Source organism: Eurytemora carolleeae, unplaced genomic scaffold (genome assembly GCF_000591075.1).
Source record: "Eurytemora carolleeae unplaced genomic scaffold, Eaff_2.0 scaffold584, whole genome shotgun sequence".
Classification (NCBI taxonomy): domain Eukaryota; kingdom Metazoa; phylum Arthropoda; class Copepoda; order Calanoida; family Temoridae; genus Eurytemora; species Eurytemora carolleeae.
The window spans coordinates 93991-109247 of record NW_019396595.1 but is presented as its reverse complement, the minus strand read 5'-3'; the positions used below and the strand labels follow the sequence as shown (position 1 = coordinate 109247).

At 32.6% G+C, this 15257-nt stretch overlaps 1 protein-coding gene across 1 annotated transcript in view; it reads left to right on the top strand.

The window, feature by feature from the left end:
* Nucleotides 1–10036: 10036 nt before the first annotated feature.
* The window catches only part of LOC111706053 (ABC transporter G family member 20), a 45336-nt gene continuing 40115 nt past the window's right edge, over nucleotides 10037–15257 (top strand). Inside the window, exons 1-3 of the mRNA XM_023478806.1 lie at nucleotides 10037–10292; nucleotides 10967–11027; nucleotides 13524–13686. Of these exons, the coding sequence (XP_023334574.1) occupies nucleotides 10129–10292; nucleotides 10967–11027; nucleotides 13524–13686 (388 nt within the window). The 5' untranslated portion in view covers nucleotides 10037–10128. The remainder of the gene's footprint in view (nucleotides 10293–10966; nucleotides 11028–13523; nucleotides 13687–15257) is intronic.

Sequence of the window (15257 nt, the reverse complement as noted above, 5' to 3'; positions counted from 1 at the left end):
GAAAAGAAAGGATAAAAGCGGAGAAAGGTTTAAGTAATGAAAGGGGATAGGAAAGGGAAAATAAAAAGGGTAAGGTAGAGTTGGAAAGAAAAGATGTAAGGGGGAATGGGAATGGGAAACAGGAAAGGGTACAGCGGAAGGGACGGGAAAGGGGGGGAATATGAAATAGGGAGGAAAAAGTAATGGGGAAGGGGAAAGAGAAAAGAAGAGGGGAGAAACGAAAGGGGGAAAAGGGGAAAGAAAAGGTGGAACGGGAAAGGGGAAGAGAAGGGAAGTGGGAAGAGAAGGGAAAGGAGAGTCAAGGAGGATGGGGGTAAGAAAGGGAATAAAATGTAGGTTAAGGCCAAGAAAGGAAGAGGAAATGGGCAGGGGATAAGGACAACAAGGGAATGAGAAAAGGCATAAGAAAGGGGAAGGGAAGGTGAAAGTAATGGGGAAGGAGAGAAAGGGAAAGTTTAATGATATGGGATAGGAAGAGGAACGGAATGAAATCTTACCCCTCACCTTTTGCACTTTTAATGTCACCTAAGTCCCCCCACCCTTTCTACTAATATTTTCCCTCATTCTTTCGCTTCAAGATGCTATAGCATAGAAGTTAAATGTGAAGAAATTTGTGTGTACACTTCTCAGGCCAGAACCGGTTTTTGTATTTAACTCCCTAGAATCAGGAAAAGATTATATAGTTTTGAAAATAACTTTATGCATGATGATATAAAAAAATGAAAATGCGGAAAAATAAATGCCAAATATCATTCTATTCTGATATTTATACTTATAAAACTGTCCTTTAATAATAGGAATTTAAACAGCGGTGGAGTACATTAAAAATGATTAATGCATTTTCATAAAAATGCCATTGAAATACAAAAAACATTGTGCTTTATTGCGCAGGTCCATTTAAAAGTTTCAGCCTAAAATAGGAATACAAAATAAACATATACTAAGGCCGTGAATAAGATCAAAATTGCATTTATCAGTAATACTTTGTGTGATCCTACATGCCACATTTTGAAAATAATTGAGAAATTATGCAATTTCCCCCTGAATTACGTACATTTTTGCACCTTGCAGGATTCGGAGATTTTCCACATAGTTCGGAGACTTTTCCACAGCTGTTAATGGCCGCTTGGCCTTCCCTCCCTCTATATAAGGAAACTGTGCGGTATACATGCAGAGGCTCTTACTGCATGGGCAGAGGCTCTTTCTGCAGGGCAGAGGCTCGTTCTGCCAAGGAAATCTAGGAGGCNCTGTAAAGGATAAATGATGTAGGTCTTAATAATTACATGTTAACTTAGAGACGCATATGCAAATGTTTTCATGTTTGCCTATGATAGTTTTTTTTTTACAAAAGTCCAATGTGCAGAAATAAGATAATTGTTAATAAATTATTCGATTAGATGCTCATAAAATGGATAAATCAGAATTAGACTAAATTTTATTATGCCTAAACACTAAAAATCATTAAGATTAAGAAAACATCTTTTTATCCAAGGAATGTATGCAATTAAAAAATTGACTTATTTTTGTTTAAGACAGTAGGGTACAGTGAGAGTGTACAGTTATGGCACATGTAAAACTTTTTATTATAAAGTTTAAATTATCAAAAGACCAAATAATCATTATTACAATTTCAGGGGACATTAGTTCCAAAACAAACACTTTGCCCATTTCTAACACTGAGTGATAGAAATGAACACAGATTGAAAGACTGGGTTTTGGGAGGCCGGCCCATATCCAGAGTAAAAGTCGATAATAAAAACCAAAACTATATCCAACATTTTATTAAACATGACTTAGACAACAATTCCCTATTTTAAACTTTAAAAAAGTCAAATTGACGTTTTGACTATAATCCACAATTTAAAACAAAATTCCCTTTTATAACTTAAAAATAAATCACTGAAAACAAAAATTATCTTATGAAGACTAAATTAACTTCAGAATTATCTCTAGAATCTAAGTTTCCACATTTTATCTGTTAAATTAGAGAAAATAGATGATTTTCAAGCATTTTATACAAGGGTGTTTACAGAAATAAATCTAATCTAATGCTTAATCCACTCTTTTTTGGATATAGTACAGAAAAATCAAAAACCGGTTTTTCATAATTAGAGAGTCCCTCCCGTTTCTGTATATTAATCTTAAATAGTGTGCAAAATATAAAATTTCGCGGTTTCTGTTAAGGAAATAGGAATAAAATAAAGGGCAATGGGGCTGGTCTGGCATGAGAAAGCCAACTGCATTGCTTTGCAGACGAGTTCGGTATTTTACACACACACTCTTTTGGTACAGACACACAACATGACTACAGTCAAGGAAATTGAAGAATAATGTTGTCAATTATAAATAAGCTTGAATAACAAGTATTTTATTGTAAAATTTAATCAAATTATATTCTTTGCATGAAAATTTGGCTTATAGTGTTGACTTAAATATGTAAATAATATATTACATGTATATTACACTTAATTTTAAGTAAACAGTTAACAATAAACAAATGTACTCTCCTAGACTGTACAAATACCAAGATTCTTATTTTCTCTACACGCCTTCGGTTTGGTATTCCTTACAAACACCCTTTTCAGACACACGCACATGACGTTTCCGTCCCATGTTTCTGAATACATGGTTGAATTTTATACACTTTTCAGAATACAAGTACCAGATGAGGTTAGTCTCGAGATTTAGAAAAAGAGAGGATCAAGCATTGATCTTGATATACACCATTCTAAAGTTCCCAGCTCTGGTTTTACTAAACCCAGGAGTAGGTTAATATGTGCATTCGATATCCAAGAAAGAAGTTTAAAATTCAACCAATCAGCATGTCATGTTTAATACATTCTTTAACTTTTAAAACCGGTTTTTAATTTTAGCGCATTTTTGGTGTTGATGGTGTCATATCAATTGAACTATAGTGATCGATTGAACGACCACAAGTTTTGAATTAATGTTTCTTAAAAGTTAAAACTAACATTCAAAATTACTATAGTACACAAATTTGATAAAATGTGTTTCTTTATCAAGTTCATATAAATGTGATTAAATTTATATTTGTTCAAATAGTTCAATCAGTATAGTCCAATCGATATAGCATGGTATCGTATCTGTAATTGTTATCAAACGTAACTTTTTTATACAGTAGGGATATCCAAAAGGTAGAATTAGGAAGAAAATTAATAGTGTGTACATTGGATACTCAGATTAAGCAATCGGGATTAAGGATATCTCATTCTAAAGTTTTCAGCTCAGTTTGTTTTTATTTTCTATTTTATTATATTTTACCCTAACATAAAATCTTGTTTTGTTACGTAAGTGCGTAAATGCTTAAAAACTGACATTGCTATGAATTCCGGCAATTGTCTCAGAAACCAGGATATGTTCCGAAAACACGAAATCGAAACCTTTTTCTCACATCTTATTAGTTTAAAATTAACCTTTATATTGTTTAAATATATAGTTATAGCCATTTTTTATAAAAATATGGTGTAATTTTGATCAACTCTGTTAAGGATTTAAAGATATATACTATTGAAAAAGATAAATTTGCAGTGTCGGTTTTGGAACTAATATCTCCTGAATTTTTAAGTATGTTACACCAACTTAATTTTGCATTAAATATCGCATTTCAGAGCCTGATACAAAATGAATGTTCAGATTAAAAAGTTATATTTATTAGAAAAAAAGTTATACAATTTTGATTTTTAAAGACAGACACAACATGTATCAAAATAATGATTTGAAATGTTTCTTTCACAAATTTTTACCTTTTAAAAGGCATAGATTGAAAATTACATGTAAACACTAAGAGTTTTTTAGTCTTCAAGACACGAGGTTTAATACATGTTCGGATTGAAGATATAAGAAAAATATTTTGTTAAAAATTGATCTAAAAAAGCTTTTTGAGATAGAACAACTAATAACTCGTGACAAAATTTCCAATCCCTATCTTTGTATCTTTATTTAATAATGTCTGCTTTAACTTCAGAATTCATGATTCCCTGCAACTATAAAAAATGTTTTGTTTCTTTGCCAAATCATAAGAACTTAATTTAACCAATGGATCGTTACATCATACGAGTTTCAGTTCGTCTTTACAGTTTCGTCCTTTGTTTCTAACCCTGTATTCAAATTTCCCATTGCAACAGGTAGTTCCTGGCAATATTGTTTTGTATAATTATTAGTGTGCCGGCAGACTCAATAAATGTTTTTTTTTTCTCACTGATTTTTAATATAAAACTAGATAAAACGTTGAGTTAAAGAAATTAGCAACTAATATTGCAAGAAATTCAATTTCTATTATGAAAAATATTACTTGCACAAATTTTGAGTCCTTCATAAATGGCATAAAATGATAAAAGGAAAAAAAATTAAAAGTAAGATAATGCAGGCATTTTTGAAAATTTACCAAACCCACTAAACCGAATTTTAGGAATCTAATATAAAGATTTATGCGAAAACTATATTTTAACGAATTTTTTCTTCTTCATTAAATCATTACTTGTTGCTGTGTTAAGTAGATTAAAATCATACTTACACTTAATAAAATTTTATTTTTCTAAAATACTTAGTTTGTTTACGGAACTTCCCACTGATAATTACAAAAACACAAGCATAAATACTAAAATACTTAATTTGCGATATGTTAAAACAAATTAATACCTAGCTTATCCCAATTTCTCACATATCTGACCTCGATTTTCCCATTTTTCTTCCTTCTCTTTTTTTCCGTTTTCTTTATATATTCTTTTTGATAAGTGTGTATATTTTATTATATAAATCAAACCCCATTTTTTGAAGGTTTTTAGATTTTTCCACTTAATTTTGGGGGAAAAAATTTCAGGAAAAAAGCATCTTAAAAGGAGTAATAAAAACTTGCCTCTTTAGTTTTAGTTTACAAATTTAGATTTTTTCCACAGTACATTTAAAATAATTGTCCTCCAAACCGTCTATTGTTCACAGTTCTTGTTCCCTCGTGCCCCCTCTTTTTTGACAATGGTGGGGGGGGGGATTTACCCCGTGCTCCCCGCTCTATTTGGCCCTGCTATTCTTAGTTGTATGACTTGTAGTTTTAACATTACGTCAACGTATTTAAAAAAAAAAATTAATTATTATATTGTTGATTGCTAGGAAATTTCAATTCATTAAAGAGATATTTTTGAAAAAATGCGTTTATACTAAAGTGCAAAAAATGCAACTGCAAACTGATATTATCATTTCTTTGTAATTTGATCTCTGAAGAATAATACCATGCTTATATAGACTGTTGCGGGTGGTTGGTGAAAGCGGGGTTACCACTATCCTTCCTTCTCTTTCCCTCTTTTTACTTAAATGCCATCTCTTACTTTAATAACAGTAACTTTTTCTCCTTCTCCAATTATTTCATAATTCCTTTTCCTGTACTACTATTGTGCCAATCTTTTTTCTTTTCCCTCTCTTTCTTTATATACTATTCCGAATAATTTCCCCGATTTTAAACTTTTTTCTGTACCTCTGTAGTAAATGCCTACTCCGTAACAATTTCTGGGAACGTATCAATCCAGGTACAACTCAGATTCTCTTGACTATCAATGTCAACACACGGATAAAATCTCATAACTTTCAATGCCAAATCAAAGGGCACAATCCTCAGTCTGTTTATTAAAACAGGGAACCACACGAATACGATCCGTGATCTATCAACGCCACTTCCACTGGGCGTGATGTCGTTAGCTATTGATATCAATCGGAAGCTCGCAACTATCGATCCCAAATTAAAGAGGACGATCCTCAACCTGTTTAGCAGAACAGGGAACCCAACCACTCGAATATGATCCATGATCTATCAACACCACTTCCACCGGGCTTGATCTAGTTAGCTATTGATATCAATCGGAAGCTCGCAACTATCGATCCCAAATTAAAGAGGATGATCCTCAACCTGTTAAGCAGAACAGGGAACCACTCGAATATGATCCGTGATCTATCAACACCACTACCACTGAACATGATCTCAGCTTTTGATATCAATCGGAAGGTTTTAACTATTGATCCCAAATTAAAGGCACGATCCTCAACCTGTTTATCAAAACAGGGAACAGGGAATGTAGCCAGATGCAACTAATAGAAGTAATTACAATTCTTACATTGTTATCTATATCACATGACTAAGGCAATCATATTAGGTATTAAAGCACAGTTGAAATCGGCGCAGTTAAGATGTATGTCAAAATATATATCACAGGATTAAGCTGATCCTGCTACGTATTTATTTGAAACGCAGTTCAAATGGATAATGGGGTTTACAAGTAAAATAAAAACATAGATAGTTAATAATGTACAACATAGTGCAGGTTTACAGAATATCGTTTTATCCAACATTTATTACACCTCCGTTCTTTTTCTTTTACCCCTAATTACCCCTATCATGTCCTCTTACTATTTCACCGCTACTTCCTGATCAAATTTTCTTTTACCTTACCTTGGATATGATCCCTTTTCCCCATCTCTGATATGATCACTTTTTCCTATCTCAGATATGATCTCTTTTCCACATCTCAGATATGATCCCTTTTCCCCATCTCAGATATGATTCCTTTTCCACATCTCAGATATGATCCCTTTTCCCATCTCTGATATGATCCCTTTTCCACATCTCAGATATGATCCCTTTTCCTCATCTCAGATATGAACCCTTTACCCCATCTCGGATATGATCTCTTTTCCCCATCTCAGATATGATCCCTTTTTCTAATCTGATTTGATCCCTTTTCCACATCTCAGAAATATGATCCCTTTTCCACATCTCAGATATGAACCCTTTTCCCCATCTCTGATATGATCCTTTTTTCCCATCTCAGATATGATCCCTTTTTCTAATCTTAGTTTATCCCTTTTCCACATCTCAGATATATGATCCCTTTTCCACATCTCAGATATGAACCCTTCTCCCATCTCTGATATGATCCCTTTTTCTCATCTCAGATATGATCCCCTTTTCAAATCTGATTTGATCCCTTTTCCAAATCTCAGATATATGATAACTTGTCCCCATCTCAAGTATGATCCCTTTTCCCCATCTCAGCTACGATCACTTTTTTACATCTCAGATATGATCTCTTTTCTTTATCTCAGATATGATCCCTTTTCTTCATCTCAGATTTGATCCCATCCACATTATAGATATGATCTCTTTTCCCAATCTTAGATACGATCCCCTCAGAAATGATCTCTTTTTTCCATCTCATATATGATTCCTTCCCTATACCTTCATTAGTGGGGTGGGATGGAGGGAGTGGGGGGTGGGGCTGAGAATGATACTAACTGCATATAATATATGAGATTGACTTAACTCCTCTTGTGAACAAACTTCATACAAAACCTCAATTCCGTTTTTTACTCAAACCGGTTTCAAGTTCCGGCAAAGTCATGCAATGGCAAATTATTAAAAATTTGTGCCTAAAAAAAACTTCATATCTCAGTTAATTTTGAGATTGAACCAAATGATAATGCACAAATGTTTTACTTGCCCCACCCCTCCCCCCCCTATTCTGTTAGATGCACAATGCACATGTTTATTTATTGAATTCTGAAGCTGGCTGGTATAGTCTAGTACCTAGTGAGAGTTAAGACACTGAGCCGAAAACACGGAAACAAGAGATTAGTTAATTTACAGAGATGGTCTCAGAAATGTATTCAACAAATTCCAATTAACGAGATAACAGAGTTAATATGAGATACTAATTTACGTCTTTCCAGTTCTTCCAGTATTCTATTAGCTTAATTGTTAATGTAAAGTAAAATACGTCTTGACATTTGTTTTTATTGGGTTTTTAAATTACAGCGTGACTAAAATACTATAATTATTGTAGTGGTTGACCCACAGCTAGTCTGTGCAGGATACTGGAAGGGGCGGGTCAAAAGGTGAGGATTCGGCATGGTATCGAGGGATTAGAAGGGAATTGGGTTATGGTACGGTACTATTTTACAACTTTGTTGATTTTCCTGGTTTCATTAGCGGGTGTACAAGCTTTTTTTTTAAATTCGAAATTTGTATGTGAAGGTCTTTTATTTCTGACCATCCAGTCATCTTAATGTAAGTTTACCCATTATGACTTTTATCGGATAAAAATATAAGCTAACCATTAGCAATGGTCCTCCCGCTTAGATCGTGTGACGTTGATATCATATAAATTATCAATATCAAAAGGCAGTTTCACATGGCTTTATCAATAAACAATATTATTTAAACATACAAAATGAATTGAATAGTTGCAAAGCAATGATGTTCAATAAGTTGAAGAAATATGAATATCTGATCAAAATTCGGAACTTATGTGAGAACCATCGTTAGTCTAAAACGCTTGATCTCGATATCTAATTTGGGCGCTTAAAACTCGGGGATAAATGCTTGACCCTTCATTTTACCATTTCAGGTTACCAAGATACAAGATACAGGGTTACCCACAAAGGATGAGACTGTAAACAAGACCGAAAACTTTTGAAATATGACAGTTGCCGGGTTCATATATGATTCTGCATAGGAATGTTTACTTAAGGTTTCGTTCTGACAATTTTCATTCTTGAAAAAAAAGCATATTTAAGACGTATCACATCCCACATGTGGAGTGGACACATAAACATTTGGAGTTTTTTTTTGTATTTTTTGAAGCCGGTATGATATTGTTTGATATTTGACCTCAAACGAATTTCTAAGGCAAAAATCATACGAATAAGATATCACCTCAGAGTGACTAAAAAGATTTTTACCTTAAAAATGGATTCCTAGAGCCAAAAAACCTTTTATTTGGCATTTATGATAAGGCATGCATGAACAAAGTAACAAATTGATGATTTTATGATTTTTGAGATTATTTGGTCTTAATGAATATTGAGGCCCCCTAACATACCGAAGGAGTCCGATAGCCCTGCTTTTTTTGGAAACTAATACAGAATGTATTAAATGAATTTTGACTCTTAAGTAAGCTAAAAGTTTGCAGGATTTAAAAAAAAATTCAAATTTTCATTTTTTTTCGTACCCTTCAACATCGAGTCCGAAGACCTTAAAAAATTTTAATGAAATATATAATTTTTTTCAAACATTAATCTGTGAGCAAAATTTTAGCGATATCTGATCATCATATTTATAAACTTACCCCCTTTTGTTCTGGAATGACCCATTCATTCTATTATATATCCATGGTTGTTACTTTATTTTAAGTTTACTCATTTTCAATTAATTAAATTCTTAGAACTTTATATTTGTACTATTTGTTATACTCAACGCTGAGTTATCAGATTTAATTGTATTATTTCCTAGAAAAAATGTGCTTTTATTATTTATAATTGAGTTGCATTCATCTTTTGATGAGAACATTGGTTATTTAAACCTTTCAAGTCAAATTGATTCTTATAAGGGGGGGGGGAGGCTGTTGTACTATATACTTTTTATATATTCTAATATATTTACTCTATAAAAAGTAAATTTAAGATTTAAAAACAAATTAAAAATTCAAGGGTTGGGGGGGAGGGGCACTGTTTCCTGCTTACTCACTGGCTACGCCCCTGCTTTTTACATAATGTGGGGGGGGGGGGGGAATTCTAGAATACATAATGTCGAGATTCGACTACTGAGCTGCTGCTTGTATTGATTTAAACTAGGACGTATCTGGTTCTTATCTATTGATCAATCATCATTTCAAGCTGTACTTTTTTAAGTTAAAGTATTTAAGTAAATCAATTAATGTTATAAATTATACGTTATTGAATCACCTTTGAAATTGATGTATGCTTTGTAACGCGCTTTGGGCTAAACCACAGCAATATTATTGTTTATTTTCATATTACTCGAAGATTTGTTTATTTGTAAAGAATATTGTATTTTTCCATAAAAACGCAATTTTTATATGTTTAAACTATTACAGCTAATTTCTGCTTATCAAGGATATGTGGTAATTGCAGATCAAAATAGAGCAAATGAATAATTTGCCCTTGTTTTTAATATCTTAAATTTTCAAAAATTGTCTGATATATATAATTTGACAAATATGTACTTTTTTATTTCAGATTTGTTTTTCTGGTGAAAATGAAAACTAACAAGTGACGATAATTTATTTATTATAGTTATTTCGGTGAGAAGCTCAGGTTGTTAAAATGCCGGAAAATGGTTTGAAAGTTTGTCCTGGCATCCAAACCCTCGACTCGTGTACCCTGGGCTCTGACGAAAAAATTCGTCGGTCGTCATCGAGCTTTTTGCCGGCCAGAGTGACGCTTACGAACAGTGATCTGGCTCGCCGCTCTCTTCAGCCTAAATCAAGGAATAAGATTTTTTTTTAATTTGACGGGATTTTAACAAGTTTCAAAATTATGGAACCATAGTCTGAAGAAAGGGTAAATTAAAAAAGGTTTCAGAAGGATAAGAGATTAGTCGGCAAAAAAGGGAGATGATTTAGGGAATTATATGGACCCCTGCGGTCCATATAATTCCCAAAATAGCTGATTTTCTCGATCCCAAAATAATTTTTTGCCCCCAATTACAAAAAATGCCCCCGATTAAAAAACATTTTTCAAATTCCACTAACACATTTGCCCCCAATTAAAAAATAAATTTGCCCCCATTTCTTAAAAATTTGTCAATCCCAAATGGGATTGAAAAAGGAATTATATGGACCCCTGGATGATTGTAATTCAAAGGATGTGACTTTTGGGTGTAAACGATTTCAGATATGTTTTTTTTACAATAATGAATGGATTAACATCTTAAATTATTAGTTGATGAAAAAAGAACTGTAATTTTAGGAAATTATGACAAGGAGAGCAGATGATTCTTATCTATTCCTTGATTGACAAGCTGATAAAGGATTTCAAACAAATTTAGAAAATATTTGCCCGTGTTGCCAAGTGCGCCAATATCATGCTAGATCTACATGGGACTTAATCAGTGGTCGATAAAGTTAACAGTATTATTTTCCTAAAAAAAATCTTTCAATAGGGATCGATTAAATACATTCAATGGAGACGGATTTCTCAAGGAAGGATCACACTCGTTCAAGGTAAAGGAGTTTAGTATTTCACCTTTTTGATAGCAGGTTACTGGTCAGTAGTCAGTCTCTATAAAGGGACTGTAAAAGTAAATTCAGTAGTCAGTATTTTTTCACCTTATTGATAGGAGGTTACTGGTCAGTATTCAGTCCCTATAAAGGGACTGTAAACGTAAGTTCAGTAGTCAGTCCCTGTAAAGGGACTGTAAACGTAAATTCAGTAGTCAGTCCCTTTAAAGGGACTGTAAACGTAAATTCAGTAGTCAGTCCCTTTAATGGGACTGTAAACGTAAATTCAGTAGTCAGTCCTTTAAAGGGACTGTAAACGTAAATTCAGTGTAATCAGTCCCTTTAAAGGGACTGTAAGCGAAAATTCAGTTGTCAGTCCCTTTAAAAGGACTGTAAACGTAAATTAACTAATCTGCCCCTTTAAATGGACTGTAACCGATAATTCAGTTGTCAGTCCCTTTAAAGGGACTGTAAACGTAAATTAATTAATCAGCCCCTTTAAATGGACTGTAACCAATAATTCAGTTGTCAGTCCCTTTAAAAGGACTGTAAACGTAAATTAACTAATCAGCCCCTTTAAATGGACTGTAAACGTAGATTCAGTGTAGTCAGTCCCTTTAAAGGGACTGTAAACGTAAATTTAGTTGTCAGTCCCTTTAAAGGGACTGTAAACGTATATTCAATAATCAGTCCCTTTAAAGAGACTGTTAACGTAAATACAGTATTCAGTACCTTTAAAGGGACTGAACAAGTAAATTCAGTAGTCAGTCCCTTTAAAGTGAATATAAACGTAAATTCAGAAGCCAGTCCCTTTAAAGAGAATGTGAACGTAAATACAGTAGTCAGTCCCTTTAATGAGAATGTAAACGTAAATTCGGTAGTCAGTCCCTTTAAAGAGAATGTAAACGTAAATTTGGTAGTCAGTCCCTTTAAATAATATGTAAACGTAATTTCAGTAGTCAGTCCCTTTAAAGAGACATGTAAACGTAAATTCGGTAGTCAGTCCCTTTACAGGATGTGTAAACGTAATTTCAGTAGGCAGTCCCTTTAAAGGGACTGTAAACGTAAATTAAAGTGACCATCGATTAGTAGATACACAAAAGCTTTGTCTGATTAGGTATAAAATAGACATCCATGAAACTGATTATTTTCATTTGTGAGTTCTCTTCAAAAGTGGCTAATTGTAATTTTTTGAGAAACCTCAAATTATCAGAATTGAACATTTTTCGTTTTCTTCCAAATTGATCAAATTTGCAAGATTTCTGGGGTACAGTTGAGATTCGGCAGTGCCACTCTTTACATGGATAATCAATTAGAATCACGACTACGCTCCCTTTATTTAATCTTTTCATTTTGTAAGACTTGCCATTAAAATTCAAAATTTGAAAGGGTTTTTTATCTCGTAAGAAAGAAAATTATACATTTCCTTTCTTTTACTAACTCAATTTCCTATGGTTGGGTATTTATTTATTGGTTACTATTTGTTTATTTTTTAGCTCCGGGTCAATTAAGACGGCTGATAATGTGTCCCTCTAATAGCTCTGATTCTTGGATTTTTGGCCTGTTCCTTTAGTACCTATGTTTCGATGAAGAGATCCTTTTAATTACTCCGTGAATTTTGGTGGAGGTTAATTTTTGAAATTTTGAATAATCCATAAACCTTCCCTGGGGTTATGTGAGGTCCCATACAAAATTTGGACCCGATCGGTTTAGCCGTTAGGAAGTTTATTAAATACAAATAAATAAACAGACAAACAGGAAAAGTATATTTATTATTACTATTATTATAGATTTATTTCGTACTCAAAGGTAAAATGGTAGAATATATTAAGACAAAAACAAGAATAAAGTATAATATATAAATATAGTTTCTAGTCGGAACATAAAAAGTTGATCATGGTTGCGATCTCATTATCATCAAAGTTATTTAGAACAAAATTATCTTCTTTAACTTTAAGTAATTCATGAAGAATGGGTTATTTCCATTCTTGGTCTAAAGGAATATGATTGTATATCATATTATGTTTCACGCAAAATTTGTTTAGATTGCTAGATTGTATAGATAGATAACAATTCGAAACTTTGTTGTGGTCTACAAAAGCTATTCAAACATTATTTAAAGCATTTAATATCTGTAGCTAACATAGAATCTACTATATAATGGGACAGAAGTCTATAAGTGTAATTTCAAGTAACCCTCCATGCAAAAGGACAATGCCCGATTCACAACAGCACCCTTGAAACCATAATCTGATCAAACCTGTGGAAGATAACATCGTTTTCCAGTCTTTCTTGATAACAAGAAATGCGAAAGTCACTTTTTGCAGAGAAACTACAAATCAAAATTAACAGTTTTCAAAAACAAAAATGAGTTATAATTCATACTTGATTGATCAGTAGAAGGTTTTAAGGGTACCGTTATAAATTTGGCATTGTCATCTTTGCATGGAGGGTCACTTGAAATTACGCTTACAGTCACTTTTTTAAATTGTCTTCTAGGAGCGCCGCCACAGTGTAGGAGGTGGGTCTGATGATACTCCTGGTAGACTACGAAGGAGTAGGAGTACTCTCACTGGTTGGAGTTCTGGAACTATTATTCAGGAGTCTCCAACTAACAGGATGCTTTCAGGGGACTCTCCTAATCCACTCTTACCCCCTAAAGGTGAGAATTTGGACATCTTAAGAATATCTTTCTCGTAAAAAATGGTAAAATTTTAATTTATTTTTAAAAATTAGAAATTGTGTTTTTTAATTTTTAAATTTTATGTAGATTTAAATTGTCTGTCAAGAAACTGTGAACGTGATTTTAAGGTGCCATCCATGCAAAAATGTCAAATTTACATCAGCAACTTTTAAACCTTTCTCTGATTAACAATGTGGAAGACAAGGTCGTTTTTTAGTTAAAAAATATATTTAATTACAATTGAAAACAATAATTTTTCAAAATTATAAACATTGATATACAATTCATAATTGAATGATCAGTCATGGCAAAGTTTTTAAGGTTACAATTGTAAATTGCTCGTTGCAATCTTTGTATGGCGGGTCACTTGTAATTACGCTTTAATGAGTATACAATCTACCAAATAACGGACAAGTTAATTCCATCTGGAGTCTTAGTCGGATTATACTGGTTTCTGTGCGTCAATGAGAAAAGATGAATTGCGCTAACACACAGCTATAATTATATTTAAAATCTGGATTAAATGGTTAGTGAGTGTAAACTGTAAATTCTTCACTATGACGTTTTATTCTATAATTAACGGGACTTTACATGTAATTTTAAGGGATATTTCATTTATAGAGTAAAATTTCCGATTCACTACGGTACCATCCATCGACTGCGGAAACCTGACTAACAACTGTGTGATAGCTCTTTTAAAATCCCCTTTTCTGAAAATGTCTAACAGGAATAAATAAAATACGAATAAAAACATACATTTTCGGGAGTTCCAGAAATTAAGTAATTTTATACGAGTGTCCCATATCATTTCAGATCGTTTTATTAGTGATTTTCGTTACAATCGGAAAATTTGAAAAGAATTAATCATTTAAAAAAATTGTGTAAGCATAATATAAAATTTTGGATCCAGAAAAGACAAGGTTTTTCGTGTATTATGTGCTTATATTGTTAAATCTTGGGAGATAATCATATATCCAATATGATATGGGATTAGAGAATAGAATATTGTGTACAAGTGTACAAATCATGTAAATGTTCACAAATTATATGCAGTAGAGTACATTAATACAGTATGTTTCCTTGACTACCCATTTCAATTTCAAATTTTTTAAAGCTGTTGAATAAACTTTATAAAATGAAATGTGAATTAAATAAAAACATCATTTTATTTTTAGTTAAACGGAAAATCATCGTTTGTAAAGTGAAAGGCATAGAGTCTATGTGAAATGATAATTGGTCAATGATGAAACCAGCCTATGTCATAATTTGGTTTTCTTTTAACATTAATTTTATATTTTTTTTATAAAATGATGGTCCACGGCCCAAAAGGTTTTATAGCTCAAATATGTGAATTACACCTGCAGTATGGAAACAGTACAACAAAATGGCCGTTATACACTTTTTTTAGTGAATTCTACTCTAATATATATTATATTCTCTTTGGATATGGGACGCTCTAGCTGTATGTTAAACACGAAAAAGCAATATTAAATACAAAGTTTTAACAGAAAGGTTTTATTGTTGTCGTGGTAAATCAGACATCCACTCTA